We start from the raw sequence: 20,924 nt of genomic DNA, 5'->3' as shown, positions 1-20,924 counted from the left end.
TTTGTTCTTCCATGAAGAGTGGCACTTGGCATGGCCTTCTTTCCACCCAGCTCTCACCCCAGGAGCAAAAATAAATGAAAAGTAAAAGAAAAAGTCAGGCTTCATATTCTGGATGGATATTTATTTGCTTAACAGATTTTCTTTTCTTTTCTTTTCTTTTTTTTTTTTCATTTTTTACTTTTTTGGTACAAAGCATCCAGGAAAGCTTTTACTTCTCTTTTTAAAAAATAAAACCTAGGTTTCTTTTAAAAAAAGACACATGAAAAGGAAAAAAAAAAGTCAATTATCTGCAATTGCTCTGTTTTTATTCTGCCTTCCCCACCCCACCCACTTCCCTTCCCCATACCCCTTAATTTGGACCAATTTTCATTCTTTTCCATATATATTTAATAAAATAAATAAAGGATTTTCTTTGTTGTGTATTGCAGTGCCATTTTTTTTTTAAACAAAGGCTTCATGGCTCAACATTGCAAGGTAATAACAAACAAAAAGATTATACATTAAAATCCTCCCCCTCTCAAGACTCCCCCTAGCCCTCCCCTTCAAACCACGAAATAGAATACAATTCAAGTAGTCTTTTTTTTTTTATGTTTTAAATGTATGGATATATAAGACAAAGCAAGTACAGAACTGGTTAACAGAGTGTCCCCATTTTATTAGCAAGTGAGAGTATATTAGGGAGATGTAATTGATTCCCCCCCTTTTTACGGTTCCTAGACAGATAATATATATTATTTTAAAACCAACCTATTTTACAGCCCTCTGCCCACCTCTCAAACCCATCCGCTCACCGAGTCCCGAGCCTCAAGCCAGAGACTTGCCGTCCCCCATCCCATGCGGCAGTCCCAGCCCTGACCCCCCCGGGGTGCAGCCCCCCTCCTCCGCAGCCCAGGGCGGGGGCGAGGGCAGGAGGGTGCGGGACAGGGAGGGGGGTCCAGCGAGAAGGATACAAAGGGCAAGAGAAGGAAAAGGAGCTGGTGGGGCGTGGAGCTGATGCTTCTGCAGGGGCTCGGCAGCGAGGGCCGCCCGCTCACCGGAGCGCAGTGTGAGTGAGGTGTCAGGATGGGGAGGGAGCAGCAGGTCCCCCGTGGCTCGGGACGCCAAGCTCCACCGGGGGTCTGTGCAGAAGCAGGGCCTCGAGTTGTAACTGGCAACACCTTCACCATTCAAAATGAGTTTGTCTCTAGAACAGTTCCCTTTTAGTCTAAATTGTGGTGGTTTTGTGTTGTTTTGTTTTTTTTTAAAAAAAAAAAAAAAAAAGGATGCGTGTGGATGTATTTCTGTGTGTGCGTGCATCTGTGTACATGAGTAACAGCCAACTAGCTCATATGGTCATGACCAAGCTATATTTCAGAAGAGAAAAGAAACACATTTATCACACTTTTCCTAAAACGAAAAGCTAAAATTTCAAGTTCAGTATTCGCTATCTTGTCCTTCCCTCCCCACCCTCCCTTGCTATTTCTGGGTTTCTTCCCTTCCAACTTACTTTAGCACCATAACACATTTTAAACATTACAATCCCTCTTCAGATACTACACAAAATGTCCCATAAAAATAGTGCTTTTTTTGCCAAAAAAGTTATATAATATATTATATATATAAATCAACTAAATCCGTGGCAAATGTGCAATGCAGACGCCTCCTCCATTTAAAGTGAGCATCAGCTCACTTTTTTCTTTTTTTTTTCTTTTTTCCCCTTTCCTTTTTCTTCTCTCTTTCTCGCTTTCTCTCTCCTCTTCCTCTCTTTCTCACGTCATCAATGATTTCAAAAAGGTGCAAGTCGATTTGAATCTTGTAATGAAGCACACACACAAAAATGCAGATGGGGGCTCCTCCTCAAAACTTCTTCTCAGGTATGTTTTTTCTTTTAAAGGTGCAACAGAAAGTTATAAACATAAGAAAACCACAAGAAAAAAAAAAGAAAAACAAAGAAGAAAAAAGTGGGGCGGGAATGAGGCGAAAAAAATATGTCCCTCAATATTTCTCCCCATTTTATTTTTTTTTTCACTTTATTGTCAAGAAAGACATGGAATGGACTCTTCTTCTCAAGAAAAAAAAAAAAAAAAGATTAAAAAAAAAATTAACTTCATATCCTTTTTCCCTCTTGCTCTTTCTTTTGTCTTCTGGCGTTGGCACCAGGGATGTCACGCAGCGCCCGGCAGCAAAAAGTTCAAGTGCCAAACTGTCCCTTTGCAAGTACAGGCTTGGAAATACTGGGGGCATGGGGGAATGAAACAGGCCTGGGACATGAAACAACCCTCCCCCCCCCCAAAGGACGATGCCGCGGGAGCGGCGCTGCTGGCTGCCGCCGCCGCCACCCCTCCTTGCTGTGTCTGTTGTTTGGTTGGGGCCGGAGCGGCATGAGGGTGCCCCGCCGCCCCGCTCCGCGGCTCGGGGGCCCCGGGGACGGAGGGGCTCAGGGGCCGGGTCTCACCAGTCCTCCCGCCCTCCCCCGGGAGATCAAAAATCGAGATGGCTGGTCATGGTTCATTTCTGGGGGCCAGCCGTTTCGGGGGAGGCTCGTGCCGCCAGGGGCCTCTGGCTGGGCAGGGAGATGAGGGGACGGTGCAGTGCCTTGGCCTCCTCGGCTGCTTGCAGCCCCTCTGCCTGCCACCGGTACTGGCGAGCCCGCAGGATACCGGGCACCTCCCGCTGCAGCCGTTGGGAGTTCTTCTTCTGCCACACATCGTACTTGGAGTACTTGGCGTGCGAGGGCTTCTGGAAGCTCTCCTACAAGTGGATGGGACAGGAACATCAGCCTCACCACAAGCCCGCCCACCCTCCGAATGGGGGTTTCCCTCTCTGAGCTCCATCCATCCCACAGAAACCTCGCCCCATCCCTGGAAACATCCAAGGTCAGGCTGGACAGGGCTTTGAGCAACCTGGCCGAGTTGAAGCTGTCCCTGCTCACTGCAGGGGGGTTGGGCTAGATGACCTTTAATGGTCCCTTCCAACCCATTCTGTGATCCTACGATCCAGCCCACCTCAGTCCCCCACCTTCTTGCAGGGCACTTGGAACAAGTTGCCAATGGTGGCCATCCCTCAAAGGCTCTGCAGAATCAACAGACCCTGCAGCTGGGGTTTGTCCTCTCCTACCCATGGCCTTCCCATCTTTTCTCTTGTTATTTATTTGGTAAGGGGCCACCACCCTGGCGCAGCCCCCTACCTTGCTGAGCGCTGGCAGCCCTGCCAGGGAGGTGGCGGAGAGGTCACGCTCGGACTTGACGGACTTGGCGCAGTAGGTTTCCAGCAGAGCCAGGTCACAGCTCCGAAAGCAGCACTCCTCCACGATCCCCCGGTTGATCCGTCGGTTATTTCGTCCCACTGGTCTACCTGCAACAGCAAAGACCCCAGTGTTAGCCACCAACCTGGATGGGACCCTCTCCCCGCCTGCATGGCACCCATCCCCTTGCCAGCATCCCTCCACCAGCCACCAGAGACCGGTGATTCCCACACGCTTCAAAAATAGCAGCGATTCTCCCAAACAAGCTGACACGCGCCTGCAAACTGGCCGAGTTTCACGTTAAGACTTTCCCAGACAAATGCCGTTGACGCCAACAGGGCTCCCCGCATGTGTGCGGCACTAACTCCAGGTGTTTCTATGGCAGTGATTTACTCCCCTCCGATACCTCCCGTGTGGGCAGCCATTTCGGGCACAGCTAACGCGAGGAAGCTCGAGCCCAGCCTGGCCGCCAGCACTGCGCCAATTACTGCGACCGTCTCTGATGTTGATCCTGGCAAGTGAATTTTATTAGAAAGAAGCAGCGCGGCGTTGTGGCTGCCAACCTCCCTCTGTCAGGTCGACGCTCAGGCAGGTGAAGCAAACCAAGGCGGCTAAATTTTACCAGATGGGACAGCTCTGAGACAGCTGCAGAAAGAATACAGGCTCCCGCACCTGCCAAGAATAGCTATTAAACTTAATCTTTTAATAAGAGTTCCTCTCCTGTTTCTTCCTGCAGAAGGATGAGAAAGCCTGCGTCCAGTGCAGCAACAGCTGAGTGCATTTCATATCACCTCCTAACGATGGCCAAAGTGCTCTGAAGGAAAAGCTTACACCAGTTTTACTTGTTTTCCTCCCCCTCTTGACGTAAAAGAGATGGGGAAAATTTGAATTTCTGATGCAAAACAAATTTGCTTGGGAATTGTGACTTCCAAAGCGTAAACTGGCCCAAAATGAAAGGATTTTCTCCACGCTTTCACACACGGCACATTATGCGCTTCTGCTGACATGGGGTTTGCAGCCAGGGTTCCGCACGCTGCCCTGAGCAGCAATTCCGAGCGCGAGGTGCTTCGCGGGAGGGGAGCGGAGGCCAGCACCAGTGGGGCTTGCAAACAGTATCCAGAACGGCATCCTGCCCAGGACAATTTGGGCATGGGAAAAACCAAGAGCAAGCGGTGCAAGCACGATGCCTAATGTTGCTCGCCACGCCACGCCACGCCTCCACCTCCCAGCTGGCCTGTGGGAATGCACAAAATGGTCCACATTGGCCCCGTGCACAACCCGCGATCACCCCCCCACACGCCAGATGAAGCAGGCACTCCAAGTATTTGGCCTGGGTGAAGATATAAAGGCTCTGGCTTGCAAGGTGCTGTCCAATTTCCCCGAGGGGTATCCCATCTGGGTGCCCACCCAAAGTGCGTTGGGACAAACTGCAAAGCAGAGTTTTCCGTGCCCGCAGTGCAACCCCACATGTGCAACATAGACGTGCATGTGCAACGCAGCCCTGTCTGCGCAATGCTGGCATGGAAAGCCCCACAGCCATACCTCGCCATGGGCTCTGTAACAGCAAAGCCCCTGCAGCAGGGCACCTGCTCCCCGTTAAAATCAGCCATGCCCCTACCAGGGGGAAGCTGCTCCTCGTGCTGCTCCATGCCGGTGCATTGCCCCTGCAATGGTCATGAGAGCAAACACAGCATTGGGGTGCGGGGTGGTGGGGCAGCTGACTCACACCATGCAGCCCGCTTTCAGGAGTCATTTCAAATGCGCTGTTTTCCACATTCATCCCCTCTGTGCCACCACCCTCCTTTTTCTTTGGAAAAATTTCAGGCATGACCTCTAGCCAGCCCCACGGGAAGGTGAGAAGGACAGTTCCCTCCCACTCAGTGAAGGGAGCGCTGTTAAGCATTTATAGAGAGAAAATTAAACTCCTATGGCCAACAAGCATGCCGGATTGGGCCCTCCCTTTAAAGACAGTGCAGGTGTGCTGGGTGCCTGTACAAGTGATGCTGATGCAGGCAATCCAGGCAGCGATGCCCAAGGGAAGGGAGATGGGGGTGAGGAGCCAGACTGGGGGCAGGTGCGTGTATTCTTCTATATGTACAAGATGCCCAGCGAGGTCCACTGGAGATGTGCACTGCCACCGACACCCCACACCGTATACGGCCCCCGCTCTGCACCTATTTACCGCAGTGCCCACACCTGCATGCATAGCAGGTTGCTGAAGCATTAGGCTGCTCCAGATAGGCACCCTGAGCATGGGCAGAAGGAGAGTCTGGAAGGAAAAGAGAAAAAATTCAAGTCACCCCCTATTGCTAGCACATCCCCAGGGGGCTGCATTCACACTCCCGCAGAACAGAAGGTTGCACAAGTGACAACATGCACGGTTCAGGAAGAAGCTGAGGTTTTGAAAGGTTACATGTCTCCTCTCAAAAACAGAAGTTGCCCGCTTGCAGCTATGTGTTTGTTTGGAAAGCAGAGGCGAGGCAGGGGGGTGGGGAAACAACAGGCAAAGTGGGACCATTTTCACTGCCTCGCCATCCAGGGCACTTTCTGGCACGGGAGCATGCAGGAAGATCACGGCAGCACGTGTTTGTAAATGCCCAGGTGTGGCACAGCAGGGTGAGCTCCCCGCAGGGACCACTGCAGCGGCACAGCCCCTCCCGCACCTTCCCACCCCTGCCCAGCCAGCAGGCACACGCGTGGCCCCCAGCCCCGGCGCGCTGCCCCTTCTTCTCTTGCATAAAGCTGCTGCATGCCGTTCCCCTTGCGCCGCTGCCAGCTCTGCTGCGATGGCCTGATAGGGCACATTTCCCGTTACATAATTGCTCATACGGATCTCGCCAAATGCCAATACAATCCTCTGTGGGAGAGTTACTTTAGGAGGGGAAAAAAAAAAAAAAAAAAAATCAAACATAAAACCCAGGAATTTAGTTGCAGAAAGTACCTGGAGACAACAACTCCAGGAAGAGCTGCCAGGACGTTGCTGGTTAACAGCAGTATCACTGCTGACCTGGATTGGGAAAAGCATTTGTTCCATAACATGATTTACACACAGACTAAAGGTTGAATTTCCTGACTTTTGCCCACTGGTGACATCTCACTTTGCCACCACTGCCAAACCCAGGGAGGGTTTTGCCATCCGTCCCTTGCCCGCAGGGGCGAGCTGTGCAGGCAGCAGGCTGTAGCACCACGGGGCGTGCGAGCCACTTCCCATCGCAGCGATGACTGCCTCCTCCCGAGGAAACGCGCTTCCTTGCGGCCTTCGATGAATGGCCACGCTCTCCTTCTCCCCACACTGTGCTCCACCAAAACCTCCCACCGCTCTTCCAAGGGGCCGAGCCCCACAATGTAAAGCCCAGTGATGCAAAGCCCTCCGGCTGCCTGGGGTTCCTCCAGTCCGGCAGCAGGCTATCCCGACAGGGAGAGCTGGGCATCCCAGTGGCGCTGCAAAGCCAAACCCGCTCCCAGGAGAAGCCGGAGGCTGCATACCTGCAGCTCAGCGATGCCTCTGGGCCAGAGGCAGCAGCATTGCCATGGCCATGGGGCGACAGGAGGGTCCCTTTCCCTGGCATCACCACCCTGCTGCTGCGGACTCCCCACCCTCGCTGGGGCTGCAGGGATGCTGCGGGGAGGGGTGCATGGTGCCGGTGCCACCCTGGCCGGGTCCCCTCTCCTCCGGTCAATCAGGCGGCAAGCCGAGTGGAAGGGGACTTTGGGTGTAAACAGTCCCCGCGCCCCTGTCGCAGGAATGTCGGGAGCAACAAGGGGGCCTTTGTGCGGCACCGGGCCCCGTCCCAGTGCCCCCGGCCTGGCCCTCCCCCACCCCGGCACCGCACTTTCCCCCCTGCTTTTTCCTAGTATTATTCGGAGGAGCGGCGGGCGCGCAAGAATGTGCCCCGTCAGCACAAGCGGCTGCAAAGAGCTAAATTCTTATCAGCTGTTGGAAAGGAGGAAACAGGAGCTGTTGTTTACAGAGAAGTCGGACGCCTCTCCCCCTGCAGCCCCTTCTCCCCTCCCTGCCAGCATTGCATGACAGCAACTTCATGGCCCGGGCTTCCTCTCGACCTGCCCCACTTTTTTCACTTGGGGCTGCACTCAGCATCCCTCCGAGCCAAGCTGCCATCCCCGGGGTGGGTGCCAGGGAGCAGGGAGAGGGGGTCCCAACCTTGCCGCCGAGCCACAGCAGGATGCCACCACCTTGCTGGCACCTGCAGGCCAGCCCCAAAAGCCTTGGAAGTCACGGAGGGTAGGAATCACAGCAGAGGTGGAGAGGAGCAAAGCACTCACGGCTCCAGCTGCAGCTCGCCCAGGCACCCCAGGGACATAGCGGGCTGGCGTGGTGTACATCATCATGCCCAGCCTGCATTCTATGGCCCGGTAACCCCGGCACTGCCGGATCCTGCCCTGTTGGCCCAGTTCTCTGGCAGCCCCAGCTCTCGGAGGAGGCTGCAACATCCCCAGCCCCAGGTGCCTGCCAGCCACAAGACCTCCAAGGGCACCTGGGTGCCGGGACTCACTCCTTGCGCCAGCGGGCAGATGGGCATCCTGGTTATCAGGGGGTGCACCCTCCTCAGTTTAGGTTGCATATGTCCCCATCACCAGGTGCCAGGTGAATGGAACACCATCAGTATGCTGCATCCCCTCACACGGATGAAAACTGCCATGTTTCAGAGCTAGCTTTGCTAGCCAAGTGCTACCTTGTAAGAATGCAGAGCATCATTTAAGTACTTTGATCACCACTGCAGCAGAAAACTGCTAACAGATTTTCATACCATTTTTGGTTTTTTTCAAGATTACCATTCGGATGCTTGCAACAAGCCCCATTCAGCAAGCAGAGCCCACCTGTACCTGTGGGACAAGGCTGCCCAAGGCATTTACCTCCTGTGCAAACAACTCCGTTAGCACAGGTTGCTCATCAGGTTGCATGTCCCATGCTGTGAAGTGCTCATGACAAACCCAAGCGTGATTTTAAGGCATAAACCTGCAATCATGCAACACAACAGTGTCCTGTTGAGCCTATACGGTGACGAGAGTGTAGCCATGAGGGTTTAGGAGTGAAGACAAATACGGCCAGGAGAAGTAATCACGTCATAAGGCCAACTGATGGAGGCAGAGGTTAAAAATGAAGCGAGCTGGCAATGTCCAACCCTTGATCAAGTAGAGCCATTGCCCAAACATCATCAGCCCTGCATAGCACAAGCTGGTTAAATGCTGAAGGGGTTAAAATACGGGACTAGGGGGGACTTTGCTTCATCCCCTGGCACCTGGGCTTTCCAGAAGTATTCAAAAAGAAGAAGGGGGAATGGGAGGGGACAAAATAAAAGGCAAGAATCCCCTTGCAACCACCAGACTGGCCACTTGGCACCAAGCAACTTGTCTGCCTTCAAAAGTGTTTTTATTTTGGCTTGGGAGGCTGGGTTATTTGAGGTGAAAGGAGGTCAGTTTGTCCGTAAAACAAAAGCCCCATTCCCTTTCATCCCCAGAGAGGGGGAGGAGGGAAGAGAAACCACGGAAGGGAGACGGATGCTCTTCTATATATAGAGGGAGAGGAAGAGGTGTGAGAGCAGGAGAGGAGCTCGCCTCGCCGGTAACGCCAGCCCCGGATCCGCTGCCGTGGCCAAGCTCCGGCGCGGGGCCCGCTGGCCAGGGGAAGGTGGAAGGGGGAGATGAGAAGAGGAAGGGCAGCTGACATGCAAACCCTCGCCACTCGGCTGGGTCAGAGGAAGGAAGCATGCCCAGGGTGTCCCCAAAAGCGCCGCCTGCCCGCAACACACGAGGGGGCCATGAAACCCCCCTGCTGCTCAGCCAGGACGGGGCAGGGAGATGGCCCCCAGCTAGCTGCAAAGCCCCCTGCAGCCCAGCTGCCAGCCCAGAATCACACAGCACAAACCCTGGCTGCTGCTGGATGTGGAAGCCCTGTGCCTCTCCCTGCCCAACCTCAGCAGACAGCATCAGCCAAGCCTGGCTGGGCATCCAGTTGGGAAGGACATCCCAGTTGGGAAGGGACATCCTAGGTCATCTCCTAACTTTGCAGCGCCCTGTTCCCTGCACAGGCAGACTGGGATAAAAGGGAGCCTGGCTCTGGACTCCACTGCTCCAAAAAACACCCTGTTACTTAAAAGTGACTTTTTAATTCCTTTTCCCAGGGCAGAGGCACAACTGCCAAATGCATGGCACCATGTACAGCTGGTATCTCCATCCCCTTCCCCCCACCTGGCTTTGCACCTTCACTGTAGTCAGTTCCTCTGCGGTTCAGTCCTCTGCATGCAGCAAGACACCAGGTCTTCCCTCTCCCAAGCAGAGCAGGGGACCGAAACACCAGAAGATGTCACACTCGAGGCACCTTCGCCCATAGACTACTGAGCATCCATCGCTACTGGTTTACTCCTCCTCCTCCCCGTTTACCAGCTAAGCTAGTGCCAGAGGTCCAAATCCCCAGAGCAGCCCGGCTGGAAAAGCCTGCTTCAGCCAACTGTCCTGAAGCCACCAGCACCCTGTGGACAACAGCAACGCTGCATTTTTTTGCACTAGATGTGCTTTGAAAGGGTAAGACATCACTCTTCAGCAACAGGTTCACCAGCAGGTAGCCAGGAGGCCACAGAGTATTTTGGGAGCAGCCTAGAAGCTGCTGCTAGACCCAAGCAAAGCCTGCTCGGAAAGGCTGGGCGCTCATCTCCCTGCCTGCTCTCAGGATGCAGCACTTGGGCAGCAAGGTTTAAAAATGAGCCAAGGCCCCAGCTCAGCAGAGAGCTGCCTGCAGACATCCTCGTTCTGCTAACGACTTGCCCACATCGCAGGTGAGCCAGCCACCTATGGCTCCCCAGCAACATTCAATCTTCCCAAGCATCAAATGCAGGATCCAGTTCCTCCATGGGGCTAGACAGTCCCCAACATCGGCGCGAGGTGGGTGCACGTCACCCCGAGCATGCCGCTTTTCTCGCCCCTCTCCTGCCACGTATGAGGCAATCATGAGAGCACCAGGCTGAGAAACCGGTCCTCTCCCTCCCAGCCCTGCTCCACCAAAGCAAGGCGTGGGGTGGGGGCAGCATCCCACCCGCTGCTGGCAGCTGCCTGGCACTTACTGAAGTAGAAGCCCCTGTCCCCGCAGACAAACTGCAGTGTGTCCACCAGCTCCCCGCCGCAGAGGGTCTCCGCCGTGCCGTATGCCGCGGCCGAATCCAGAGCATAGGCCAGGAAAGCCAGCAGCAGCAGCAGCATCCGCCTCGCCGCACACATCCTCTGCACCTGGGGACAGAGGCACAGCGTTAACATGAGAGACCCCTCTCTGCCACCTCCCACAGGCAATGCCCCCCGCCCACAGTGCGCCTGGGGTCTGATGCCCAGGCATGTCAGGATGCTGCAGGCAAGGACCGGCAGCACAGAGCCGGCCACCGGTGCAAGGCTGGCTCCCCGCGCTCGCCCCGCCGCTCTGATCGGGTAAGGTTTGCACTGAAGCAGTTTTTCCATTGGAAAATCCCACTTCAGCCTACCTCTGAAAGGTTTTTATTCCCCCTTTCTCTTTCAACCACATGATTGTTTTATTTTTTTCCCCCCTTTTATATGGGCAATCATTCAAACAATTATCAGGAGGTGTTTTTAATTTCATTTCCTATGACAGGCTTTCAGGCCCTACCTCAGCACACATTCCCCCGAAGCAGAAACAAGTGAAAGTTTCAATCTGTCCTCGAGCTGCTTTTGAGGAAAGCTGGATTTTGCCAGGAAGCGGCGGCCTTCAGCCCGCGCACGCAAGACACTGGCATGGCCGAGGCTCAGGCAATCAAAGGGCTGATTGCACAAGCCATGTTTGCTGACGAGAGTTGGGACCGAGAAGACATCCCTCAGGAGCAGAGCACTCCCACGGGAAATGCACCTGAGGCATCACCAAGGAGGGCCAAGGGGGTATCAGCCAGTGCAGAGGAATAAAAAAGAAACCCCCTGGATATTTTCTAACTAACCCCAAGATTTCCCCTGACTCGGCTCCAGCAAACAGCTTTACCTCCCTGTCAGCTTTGCAGGTGTAAAGCGAGGGTGCTATTGCCTCACTGGGTAAGGTGAAACCCATGGATGGCTCAAGGCGTTACAGCCCCCCAGTGATGAGCATCACTGTATAGATACAGCCAAATAATGATGGTGGCCAGACCGGCCAGCTCAAAATGAAGAGGAGAAGTGTGGCAAAACAGCAGCTGCTTTGGGGCAATGCTACATGTCAAGCAGAGCACCCCCTCTCCTTGCTAATGTTCAGCCAAGACGCTGGGGTTCACATCCAGCCTTCATCACCATAGCATCTGAGCAACTCGAGAATAATATCAGTTAATGAATATTACCTCACCCCCCCGGGATGCTCGGAGATGGAGCCGAAGCCCAGGATAGATTAAATGACTCGCCCAAGGTCACGGGGGAAGTCTGCAGCGCAGCCAGGAAATTAGCCCAGCTCCCCCGGGGCACCGCTACAGTCCTGCCAGCAATAAAGCCACCCTTGCTACCAATCTTTTACTAGCACATAGCTCAAATCGTCGCTGCTAGCAATGCACCATGCTTACAAGTTGTGAGCTCTTCTGAGCAGCAGGAGGGCAGGGATCAGTAGCAAGAAAAGCCAAAACAGAGGCTGCAAGGTCTGGGTAGGCTGAGGGAGGCATCCCCCCCCCCCGGCATGAGCTCCGAGGCCCATCCTATTGCTCAGTCTGTGCTGGCAGAGACCACCAAGGCTGGCAAAACCCCTCCAGAGCTCTGGACAGAGAGAGGCAGCAGCCCTGGGAACAAACTGCACTCAAACCAGCAAGTGATGGGACCCGGACCAGGTTTTCCCGTAGCACCAGTCCCTTCGGCATGGCTTTGGTCTATATCACACTAGGAGCAGGAGGTCAGCACCGGGTTATGACTGCACTGTGCTGCCAGGCTGCAGTGTTTTGCCACCGACACCTTTGCACCTTGATTTTTTTTATCAAGTGGCTGATGGGTGTTCTCCAGGCCCCCCGGCATGACTGCAGCATCACCCTCACTGCTTGATTCTTGCTGGCCCTGGTGCAGCAGCATCAGCTGCCAGATCTCCACCTGGTGAGAGACCAATGATCCCACTCCCTTTCCTCCCCGCCCCCACAGGCCCTTTTCATCTTTTTGTACATGCAGCTCCTGATTGCTGGTGTCCCATGGGCACAGGTAGCACCAGCAGCTCGTTGCCGGGGTGGCAGATGTGTGCCAGCCAGCTCCGCCATCAAAGCTGCTGACGCGGGACTTCAGGACACCCAAATAATCCCCCATCCCTGATTAGGCTCATGCTGGCTGTGAGCACTGTGGCTAATGAGCAGGCTGTGTGCTGAACACCCCCAAGCCAGAGCCAGCTCCCCAGAAGGGACTTGCTTGGTGGCATGGGTGACAATCACAGTCTTTCCTCCACATTCAGTCTAAAGGAAGGGGTGAGATGCTCTGAAGCAAAAGGAGAGTGAAGTTTTGTCAGCGAGGCGATATCTGATGCTGGGGAGAACTGATACCTTCTGTGGAAAAAAACCTGTGCTCCTCAGAAAATACCTGCCCCTGCACAACCCGCACCGCAAGCCCAAGGCAGCCTCCGGCAGCCTTCCCTGCCTCCACTGAGAGCTATTTTAGGGTGCCCACACACCCCATAACTCTGGCCAGGAAGCCCCCCTGAAGCCACGAGGACAGGAACGGCCCTGACGCTGCCAACCAGAGCTGGGCTAACGTGGAGGTGCGCGATGCAATGAAGTGCCCCTGTGCCCAAAAATCAAGTGCCGGCCCTTTTCACCGGTGTCACCTTGGTGTCTCCTCACTGCCTCCAGCAGCCATGTAATGAGAAACCAGGCAGCAAAGCAAAAAGCATCTTTATTTACTACCCGATGCAGCAGTTCCTCTCCAGCTTGATGGAGCTGCAACCCAACCCAACCCCACAAGCCCTTCCCTCTTGCTTTGGCCCTACTGACTTGCAGAGAAAAGCCCCCAGGCTTCACCCAAAGGCTAGACAGGCTCCCAGGGTGCCATCACCAGCTCGGTGTATCCCGATGACCTTTCAGTCAATCCTTCGCCCCTCCTGGTCCTCCTTAGCAGGGATGAGCAGCACCCATGCAGGAGAGCTCACACCTGCCCCACCGCAGCTGCCGGAGACAGCGCTGCTCCCTGGAATGAGGTGGCACAGCGTGGCTGGGTACCCACAGCCCGTGACCCGGCACAAGCACAGGTTGCACATGGCTTCACCAAAGCCAGCTCAGCAACGTGAGGCAAAGCCCTGGGAACCGCTCCTAGCCTTCACTGGAGACGTGGGACAGCACTGCTTTTGGTTTCTAGTCCAAGCATCAGGGCAGGGACAGCCCCCTCAGCTGTGAGACAGGAGTAAATTCACACCAACAGCTGGAAGAACCTTCAGTATTTACTAGAAAGCCTCTCTCACAAGATGTCAAAGGGATAAGGCAGCAAGAGGTAAGTGAGGCGCTTTCCTAAAGGACAAGATCCCATCTCTGCTGAGAGAGACGCTACGCCCACCACAGTTTCCTTCTTGCCAAAGCAGGTTGAATCAGCCGTGCCGGCTGCTGTTCCCCCTCACGTGCCTGCAGAGAGCCCGAATGCCTCGGGATGCTGCTGTAACCAGGGCTGGTAGGAACGGCAGCGCCAGACGTGCCAGGTGCCCAACAACCCAACCACCAGATTCCTCCTAACGAGGGCTCAGACCCCACGCAGTGTGCACCAGGGTGATGCAAGAGGAATTTCTCGGTTGCACAGGTGCCCTGTACCATTCTGGGAATTGCACCTGAATCTCCCCTGAATAATCCACCCCTGAGAGCAACCTTCTGGGTGCAGGAGTGGCTCAGAGGAGCCATCAGAGCCTGCTGCTGGCCTTTCCTTGCCTGGAGAGAGTCTGCTTTGCTCTCCATGCTTTGTGTACCTCTCCTGACTTCTCCGGTCCCCCTGCAAAGCCAGGCTGCTGCTGGAGCCAGCTTGCTGCATGCGGGATGCTGCTGCTGCCCTGGGGCTCCTGTGTATCCCCACCTCGCAGCAGGTGCTGCTGCACCCATGGCCGGGGACACCCAAACCCCTCTCAGCAGCCCCCAGCCAGTGGGGATGCACCAGCAGAGGGTGTCCTCTCGGGGTGGCTGCGGAGACAGCCCGAAGGCAGGTCTGCAGGGAAACCACCCTCCCACCCGAGACCATTATAGGATTTTTTTCAGGATTTCCTGCAGAATCAGCTATCCAGATTCCTGCAGATCTCTGTCCAGCTGCCGGGGAGCTGGGGGCCAAGAGGCCACAATGCGCTACAAGGCCCAGTTGCCAATCTCAGAGGACAGCTTAAGCATCCCTTGCATCCAGGCTTGCACTGACCCAACGAAACCACAGTGCCTCTCTTGGGCAACAAACATCTCCCCAAAAATGGAGACTAAACCTCCTGTCTGACCTAATTCCTCCTTCAGTCTGGCCTTCATTACAATTTAATACGAACAGAACAACGTAGGAGGGAATTGACAGATGGCCCAGTCTGCAAAATTTGGATTTGGACAGCAAAAAGAAAAAAAACCCCAAAAACAAAAACCAAAAAACTTGCTTCTTTGTGGAGCAGTGCAGCGTTTGAAAGGGAGCAGGGCAAAAATTCACTGGCCCAAACCCAGTGGCATGCACAGGAGGGGAAAACCCCAGTTTGCACATCCCAGCCTCCATCACCCTCCGCCCCTCCAAAAAGAAGCGGGCACGCTGCTGCTTCACTGCTCCGGTGATCGCCTGTGAGAGACACTGAGCATCCCTCCCTCCGCGTTACTCCTCGGTGGGCAGCCCCGGTGGCGTGGGGAGCTGACCCGGTGTGGAGCACAGCTCTCCCGAGAGGCAGGACATGGGTGCGTGCCAGCCTCACACGTGCTGAGCGAATGCCACCCCTGCCCACGGGCAACCTTGCGTGGGGCACCGGGCCACCGTGCCCCAAGGTGCCAAGCAGCACAGGGCCAGCAGGGAGAGGCAGGTGCCTTGGCAGCCAAAACCCACCCAGGGGCTGCACCTCGGGCAGAGGCGCAGGGCTGAGGCACTCAGCGATACCCGAAGGGAGAGGAGCCACCGCGTGCTGTGCCGCAGAAGAGCCTCCCTTTTCATCTTAAAAAGAAAGGAGGAGATTTCCAGCCCACGGCTTGGAAGAAGCAAGCTTCAAAACACAAAACTTTCGACTGCCGAGCTGTCAGGCGAATAAAAGCGACCCAGGACCAGGGGTTTTGCTGTTTAGCTCAGGCTTGAAAAAGATAAAACCCTCGTGGTTCCTGGCACCTGGCTCGCATGACATTCATATGGCTGAGGTTGTCAATGCTGCTACTATTTTTAGCCCTCGCTTTTTTGTCTTCACTGCTGGTCCCCATCGCCCACTCTGCCCCATGCCGGGGGTCACCTTCCCACCTCCCACCCTGCGAGCAGGGAGAGACACCTGCCTCCTGTGCCCGCGGACAGGGGCTGGGGAGCGCTGCCCGCGCCCCCGTCTCTACGTGCCACAGCAAGAACTACCATAGCTGTGGAAAATCAAGCTGAAAAAGGTGAATGGGGTATTCAGTACCATTTACTCACCCCACTGGGGAGTAAGGGTGTATTGCACAAATTTTGGTATGCAGCCCAGAAACGTTTGATTTATTGCATAAAAAAAAGGAAATGCAATCTTGCTTAACTCTTCTAAAGACAGCTGGCAGGACCCAGCGAAGGGATTTAAGTCCATTTTAGTAGCCTCACTTAACTCCTCTCTTTATTGTTCCTCTCTCCCTTCTGTGTTCCCATCCAAAACCTAGAGTGTATCAGGGAAAGTTAACAGCAAGTTAAGCTGTTAAATCAGAAATTGTGGTGACTGGAGTCTACTGGCAAGTGATATTCCCACAACACGTTGAACTTGCTTTACGTCTTGGCGGAGTGGCTTAACCCTTTCAGAGCCGGGCTGCAGCCCTGAGGCAGATTTCTTCCCCCAGTGCTCCCCACCTCTCCTGATCTGTCACGCAAACTGGTCGAGGGAGGCTGGTAACTCCTTGGCCCGCTAAGCCACACAGCAGCCTTTAAAAGCGAAGACAATCCAAAGAAGGTTTGGAGAGGTCAGTCCCAGGACACGAGCAGGGAGAGAGAGTGTGGGACACTCGTAGTGCTCATACGCACTGCTGGAAACACACCAACTCCTTGGTCCCTCTAAAAATAAGACCTCACCTGCTGTGTTTGCTTTATTTAAATAAAGAAAAGTACAGGAACGCTTTTCTCTGGTGGTCCACGAGGCAAGCCAGGCTTGCACCAAAGCCTGTAGGAATCAATGGGAAGACACGCACTGACACCTCCGGGTTGCCTGGTCAAGGCAGCAGCCCTCCAGCCGGGCTGCAAAAAGGATCACCTGTCAGAAAAAGCGCTGGGACACACACGCAGACACATTTCAGCTCTCAGGTTTCATGCAGCAGTGGGAGGGGACCCACGGTGTCAAATCTTTTATCCCTTAATGAATTTTCACAGGAGCTGGGATAGCCCCTTTGAAAGGCTGAGTGAACTTGTGTGGGTGTCAACAACATGGAGCAAGATTTACAGCTCTGACCCATTCACCCCCACCAAAATTGTCAAGTTGGGTCCAAAACAGCTCAGTGAAGCTCAAACCAGAAATGTCAGCTGGTTTTATTCCTCCAGATGTCCTTAGCACAAAGTCACCCTCACAAAACCCCACCACCCAGGCTCCTCAACTCCACTTTAAATCAAGGCAAGAGGAGGAATAAAAAATCCCAGCACGCTGAACCCTGCACAGCAAAAGGAAAAACCACACACACACGCACCCACAGATGCAAACCGACAACAAATAAACCCGAAGAAAACCAGGCCTTCGCCTCCCAGGCACATCCCTGCATTTGGAAGAAAACTACACACTTTGTCTGGGAAGCCTTGACTCGGGTTGAAAGCAGCGGTTCTCCCGAGGTGTCTATTTAAAACCGCCCACACAAACGTTGTTTTTACACTCGATTGCTCCACGCCGCCCGAGTGAGACCTGGCGTATCAGAAACCCGCTCCAGTGCCACTGGCTCCAGGCAAGGCAACCACATCTGCTGGTACAGTTACGCTAAATCCGCGTTTCCTCATGTGCCCCAATTCCCTACTGCTCAACAGAGTGCCAAAACCTTTCCAAGTTGCGCTCTTAAAACAATTACTGTAGGGAAAAGCAATTGGGAAGAAAGAAGAAGAAGAAAAAAAAAAAAAAAAATCACACAAACTCGAAGGCTGCATGCCAACCATTAACTCTCACTCCATTTTGGCTTCGCTTTCTTGTTTTTCCTCTCTGTATTTCTATCCCTCCGAGACCGAACGCACCGCAGTGTTTTGCAGAAGCGAGTTGGATGCTCTGCCCGGTGTCCGCAGCTGGCGCCCCGTCCGTCCCCTCCCGCTCCCACGGCCACCCCGCCTGACCCCGCGCCGCCCGGCCCCGCACAGCCGCCCACCAGCCCCGCACCCCCCGCCGCCGGGACGCGGAGCCGCGTACCCCCCGCACCCCCGCACCCCCCCGGGGCTGCCCCGCGCACCCCCCCGGCAGCGGGGCCGCCCCGCCAGCCCGCCGGCCTCCGCTGGGCCGGCTCTCGGGGTCCCTCTAGCGACACGCGTGGGAACGGCGCGCAGCGGGCTCGGCGCGGCACGGCACGGCACAGCGCGGCTCTGCCTGGCACGGCAGGGCTCTGCCCGGCACGGCGCGGCACGGCTCTGCCCGGCACGGCAGCGCTCTGCCCGGCACGGCGCGGCACGGCTCTGCCCGGCACGGAGCCCTGGGGCTGTGCCACCGCGGGCAGCGCGGAGCGGCGCGGAGCGGCGCTTACCTTGGCGCTGCCGCTGCTGCTCTCAACTTGTGGCGGCGGCGGCGGGCCGGGGAGGAAGGCCGGCTGCCGGCAGCGCTCATCCGTGGCTGCCCCGGCGCTTGACATGCTGCTCTCCTGCCCCGGCAGCGATCGGGCTCGGCTCGCCTTCCCCGCGCCCTGGCTCGCTCTCCTCGCCTTGCCTTTTTGGTATGTCAGGTCCCTGCTGGATTTTGTCTGAAGGATGTTATTTTGTTACGATCAGGTATTTTGTTATTCTAGAGAGCGAGCGAGCGCTTTCCTTCTCTTTTTTCTCCTCCTTTCCCCCCCCTTTTTTTTTCTTTTCTTACCCCCCCCCTTTCCCCCCCCCCCGCTCTTTTCCTTCTCTTTCTCCTCCTGCTTTGGCTGCCCCTTGGGTGGCGCTCACTTTTGTGTTTACTGACTGCGTCCCCCCGGCCGGGGCGCGGGGCCGGCTGCCTGGCTGCCCGCTGCTCCCGGCTGGCTGCCCCACGAGCGCGGAGACAGGCAGGGCGCTCCGGCTGCCCCCCTTTTATACCCCCCCAGTGGGCATGCTCTGACTTCCCCGGCGAGCACCAGCCCGGCCACGCAGCCAATAATGTTGCAGAGCGGTCTAACCCCCTCTCTTCCCTCCCTCCCTTCCTTCTTCCCTCCTTCTCCCTCGTAACCCTCCGGAGTCCAGCTCGGGGAGGGAAGAAGGGACAGAAAGTTTCTGCCGCACGGTTCCTTCGCGGGCTGCTCCCGGGTGGGGGGCTCTGACCCACTGCGGCCTGCCCCGGGGGGCGGCGGGGGGCTGCGCGCATCCCCTGCAGGTGAGGGGAGGAGGAGGGGGGTCCAAGCCCCAAGCCCCTGCCCGCAATGCTGGGGGGGGGCACCCGGGGGGGGGGCACCCCCGAGAGCCTCTAGCTGCCCGAAGGCGAGCCCCCAGCCCTTGGGGAGGGGGGGGGACCCGGGGGGTCGCCCAGCCCGTCCCGCGTTCCAGGCTGTCTCTAGGCGCGCCCGGGGCACAGGTGTCCGCGCCGCCCGCCCGGCCCCGCACCGGCCCCGCACCGCTCCTCAGGGCCCCCCGGCTCGCCCGCCTGCTCCGCAGTCCTGGCCCGCCTCACTCGCCCCGGGCGAGTCCCCGCCTCGGCAGAAGCGAGACCCGCATCCCCCCGCCGCCGGGCAGCACCGCTCGGGCCCGCACCCCGCGGTGCGCTGCCCGCAGCAGTGCCCGCCCGCACCCACCCCGCGGAGCGCTGCCCGCACCCGCGGAGCGCTGCCCGCAGCGGTGCCCGCACCCGCGGGTCCTGCCCGCCGGCGCTGCCGCTCCGCCGTCACGTCTGCTGCACCCAGTGCGGCTCGCCTGCTCCCACGGCCCTGCCCGCCCCGCTGCAAGGGGCCCCCTCGCTTTCCGCAGAGGCAGAGGCAGCCCCACGCGTGCCCGCAGCCCCACGGTGCCCCGCTGGGTGCCCCCTTGCAGGGACACGCCAGCCCGGCTGGCCCCGCCGGCTCGCATCCTCCCTGGGGCAGAGCTGCCCGGGGGCGGAGGGCAGGTTGGTTTATCTCGGGCAGCGCTTGCCGTAGGTGATGGCATGCGAGGGCAAGGATGCAGCAGCCCTCACCCCAGCGTGCAATAAAGAACTTTTTTCCTCTTCTTTTTTCCCAAGTTTGTGCTTTTTCTTTTCAAGGATGGGGGGCTCGGTGCACCTCTAAACAGTCGGGGTTGCCCTAAACATGCCCAGGAGAATGTGGGCAGGACTTGTCCTGTCTCGGCAGGGTTTGGCCATCCTTCCCTCCCCAGCATCCCTCCGTTCCCAGCCGCCCTCTGGGCTGTGCTTCTCTGAGCTGTGTCGCTGTGTGACACACCCCACAGACCTGGTGTCAGGGCTGCGGGCTTCGGCTGAAACATCGGCACAGCTGGGAGAGAGGGGTGATGCTGAGGAAGAGGTGCTGTGCACACCGGACTCGAACACAGCCATCAAATCTCAGACCTTGCGCTGATATTTAAGCATGTAAAGAAGTGGTCTGGCTGTCAGAGAGACTTGAGCATCTGCCAGCATGTGTCAGGGCTCCAGACTTCTCCTAAAAAGAGACATCTCCATCGATGCTTGCCTTGGCCTTTAGGGGTTTCTCCTCGATGCCCAGGGCTTGGTAAATCCCAGTCCCCGGTCCCTCCAAACCGCTCAGCAGAGCTGGTCTCCCTAACAAAGGGCAACCACCTTTCCTGGCTGCACGAGCAAAAGCCCATCAAAGGAAAGGACCCAACCTTGGCAGGGGGCAAGCAGGGCTGTAAGCTACTGTCAATAGCTGAAGGAGCCCAGCTCCCTTCCCTTCCCCCAGCTCACCACAAGGACCTCCTGAGAGTAGACAAAAGAAAGCTTGGAGGGTTAATCTCCCTGAGAAAAACAAGTGATTTTCCAGTAAACAACTGCAATAGCAAACAATGGGGGTGAAAAATAGCGATCATAAAAAAGTCTGCTTGGAGGAAGAGGCGACCCAGTAAGAGAGGTGTCCCTCTGGCTGGGGGAAAAACAAGGCAGCAGTTTGGTGAAGCTTCAGCAGAAGCAGCAGCAGCAAAATAAACCCCACAAGTTGCCACTGGATCTACTTGTGTTTGTGCCTTTTGATCTTTTAATTGCTTCTTAGTTATCCTTCAGTGCAAATAAATAGTGCATTGTGTCAAGAAAGAGGAGGGGGCGGGGAAGGGAAGAAAGAGACACAAAAGAAAGAGCTGTCACCCAGAAGAGAAAAGGAACAGGTTCTTTCCCCCCACCTTTAAAGGAGTGAATATATCTGTATTGGGGGGGGGGGGGGGGGGGGGGGGAAGGGGATAGGATTAGAAATCAAAGTGAAATTGGAGAGAAGCACATTAAGCCTCGGGCATCCTTACAGTAGGAAGAAAAGAGGGAGGTGGTAAACCCCCCCGGGACTTTATTCGG

At 56.1% G+C, this 20,924-nt stretch overlaps 1 protein-coding gene across 1 annotated transcript; it reads right to left on the bottom strand.

Moving 5' to 3' along the window:
- Positions 1-631: 631 nt before the first annotated feature.
- Positions 632-18,522, bottom strand: IGF2 (insulin like growth factor 2). The gene is made up of 5 exons (XM_037401600.1): positions 18,413-18,522; positions 18,010-18,222; positions 10,303-10,465; positions 3,167-3,333; positions 632-2,730 (listed from the first exon to the last, which is right to left on the bottom strand). Exons 2-5 carry the CDS (start codon positions 18,112-18,114, stop codon positions 2,488-2,490), a joined length of 678 nt encoding a protein of 225 aa, XP_037257497.1. The 5' UTR covers positions 18,115-18,222; positions 18,413-18,522; the 3' UTR covers positions 632-2,487.
- Between the last annotated feature and the right edge of the window lie 2,402 nt (positions 18,523-20,924).

This window comes from Falco rusticolus, chromosome 10 (genome assembly GCF_015220075.1).
Source record: "Falco rusticolus isolate bFalRus1 chromosome 10, bFalRus1.pri, whole genome shotgun sequence".
Taxonomy (NCBI): domain Eukaryota; kingdom Metazoa; phylum Chordata; class Aves; order Falconiformes; family Falconidae; genus Falco; species Falco rusticolus.
Note: the sequence above shows the minus strand (reverse complement) of the source record. Positions and strands in the feature narration are given on the sequence as shown.

Coding starts and splice junctions, on each gene's coding strand:
- IGF2 (XM_037401600.1), bottom strand. CDS start 18,114: ATGTCAAGCGCCGGGGCAGCCACGGATGAGCGCTGCCGGCAGCCGGCC. Junction 10,466..18,009: donor GCAGCAGCGGCAGCGCCAAG/GTAAGCGCCGCT, acceptor CTCTGTCCCCAG/GTGCAGAGGATGTGTGCGGC. Junction 3,334..10,302: donor GGACAGGGGCTTCTACTTCA/GTAAGTGCCAGG, acceptor TTGCTGTTGCAG/GTAGACCAGTGGGACGAAAT.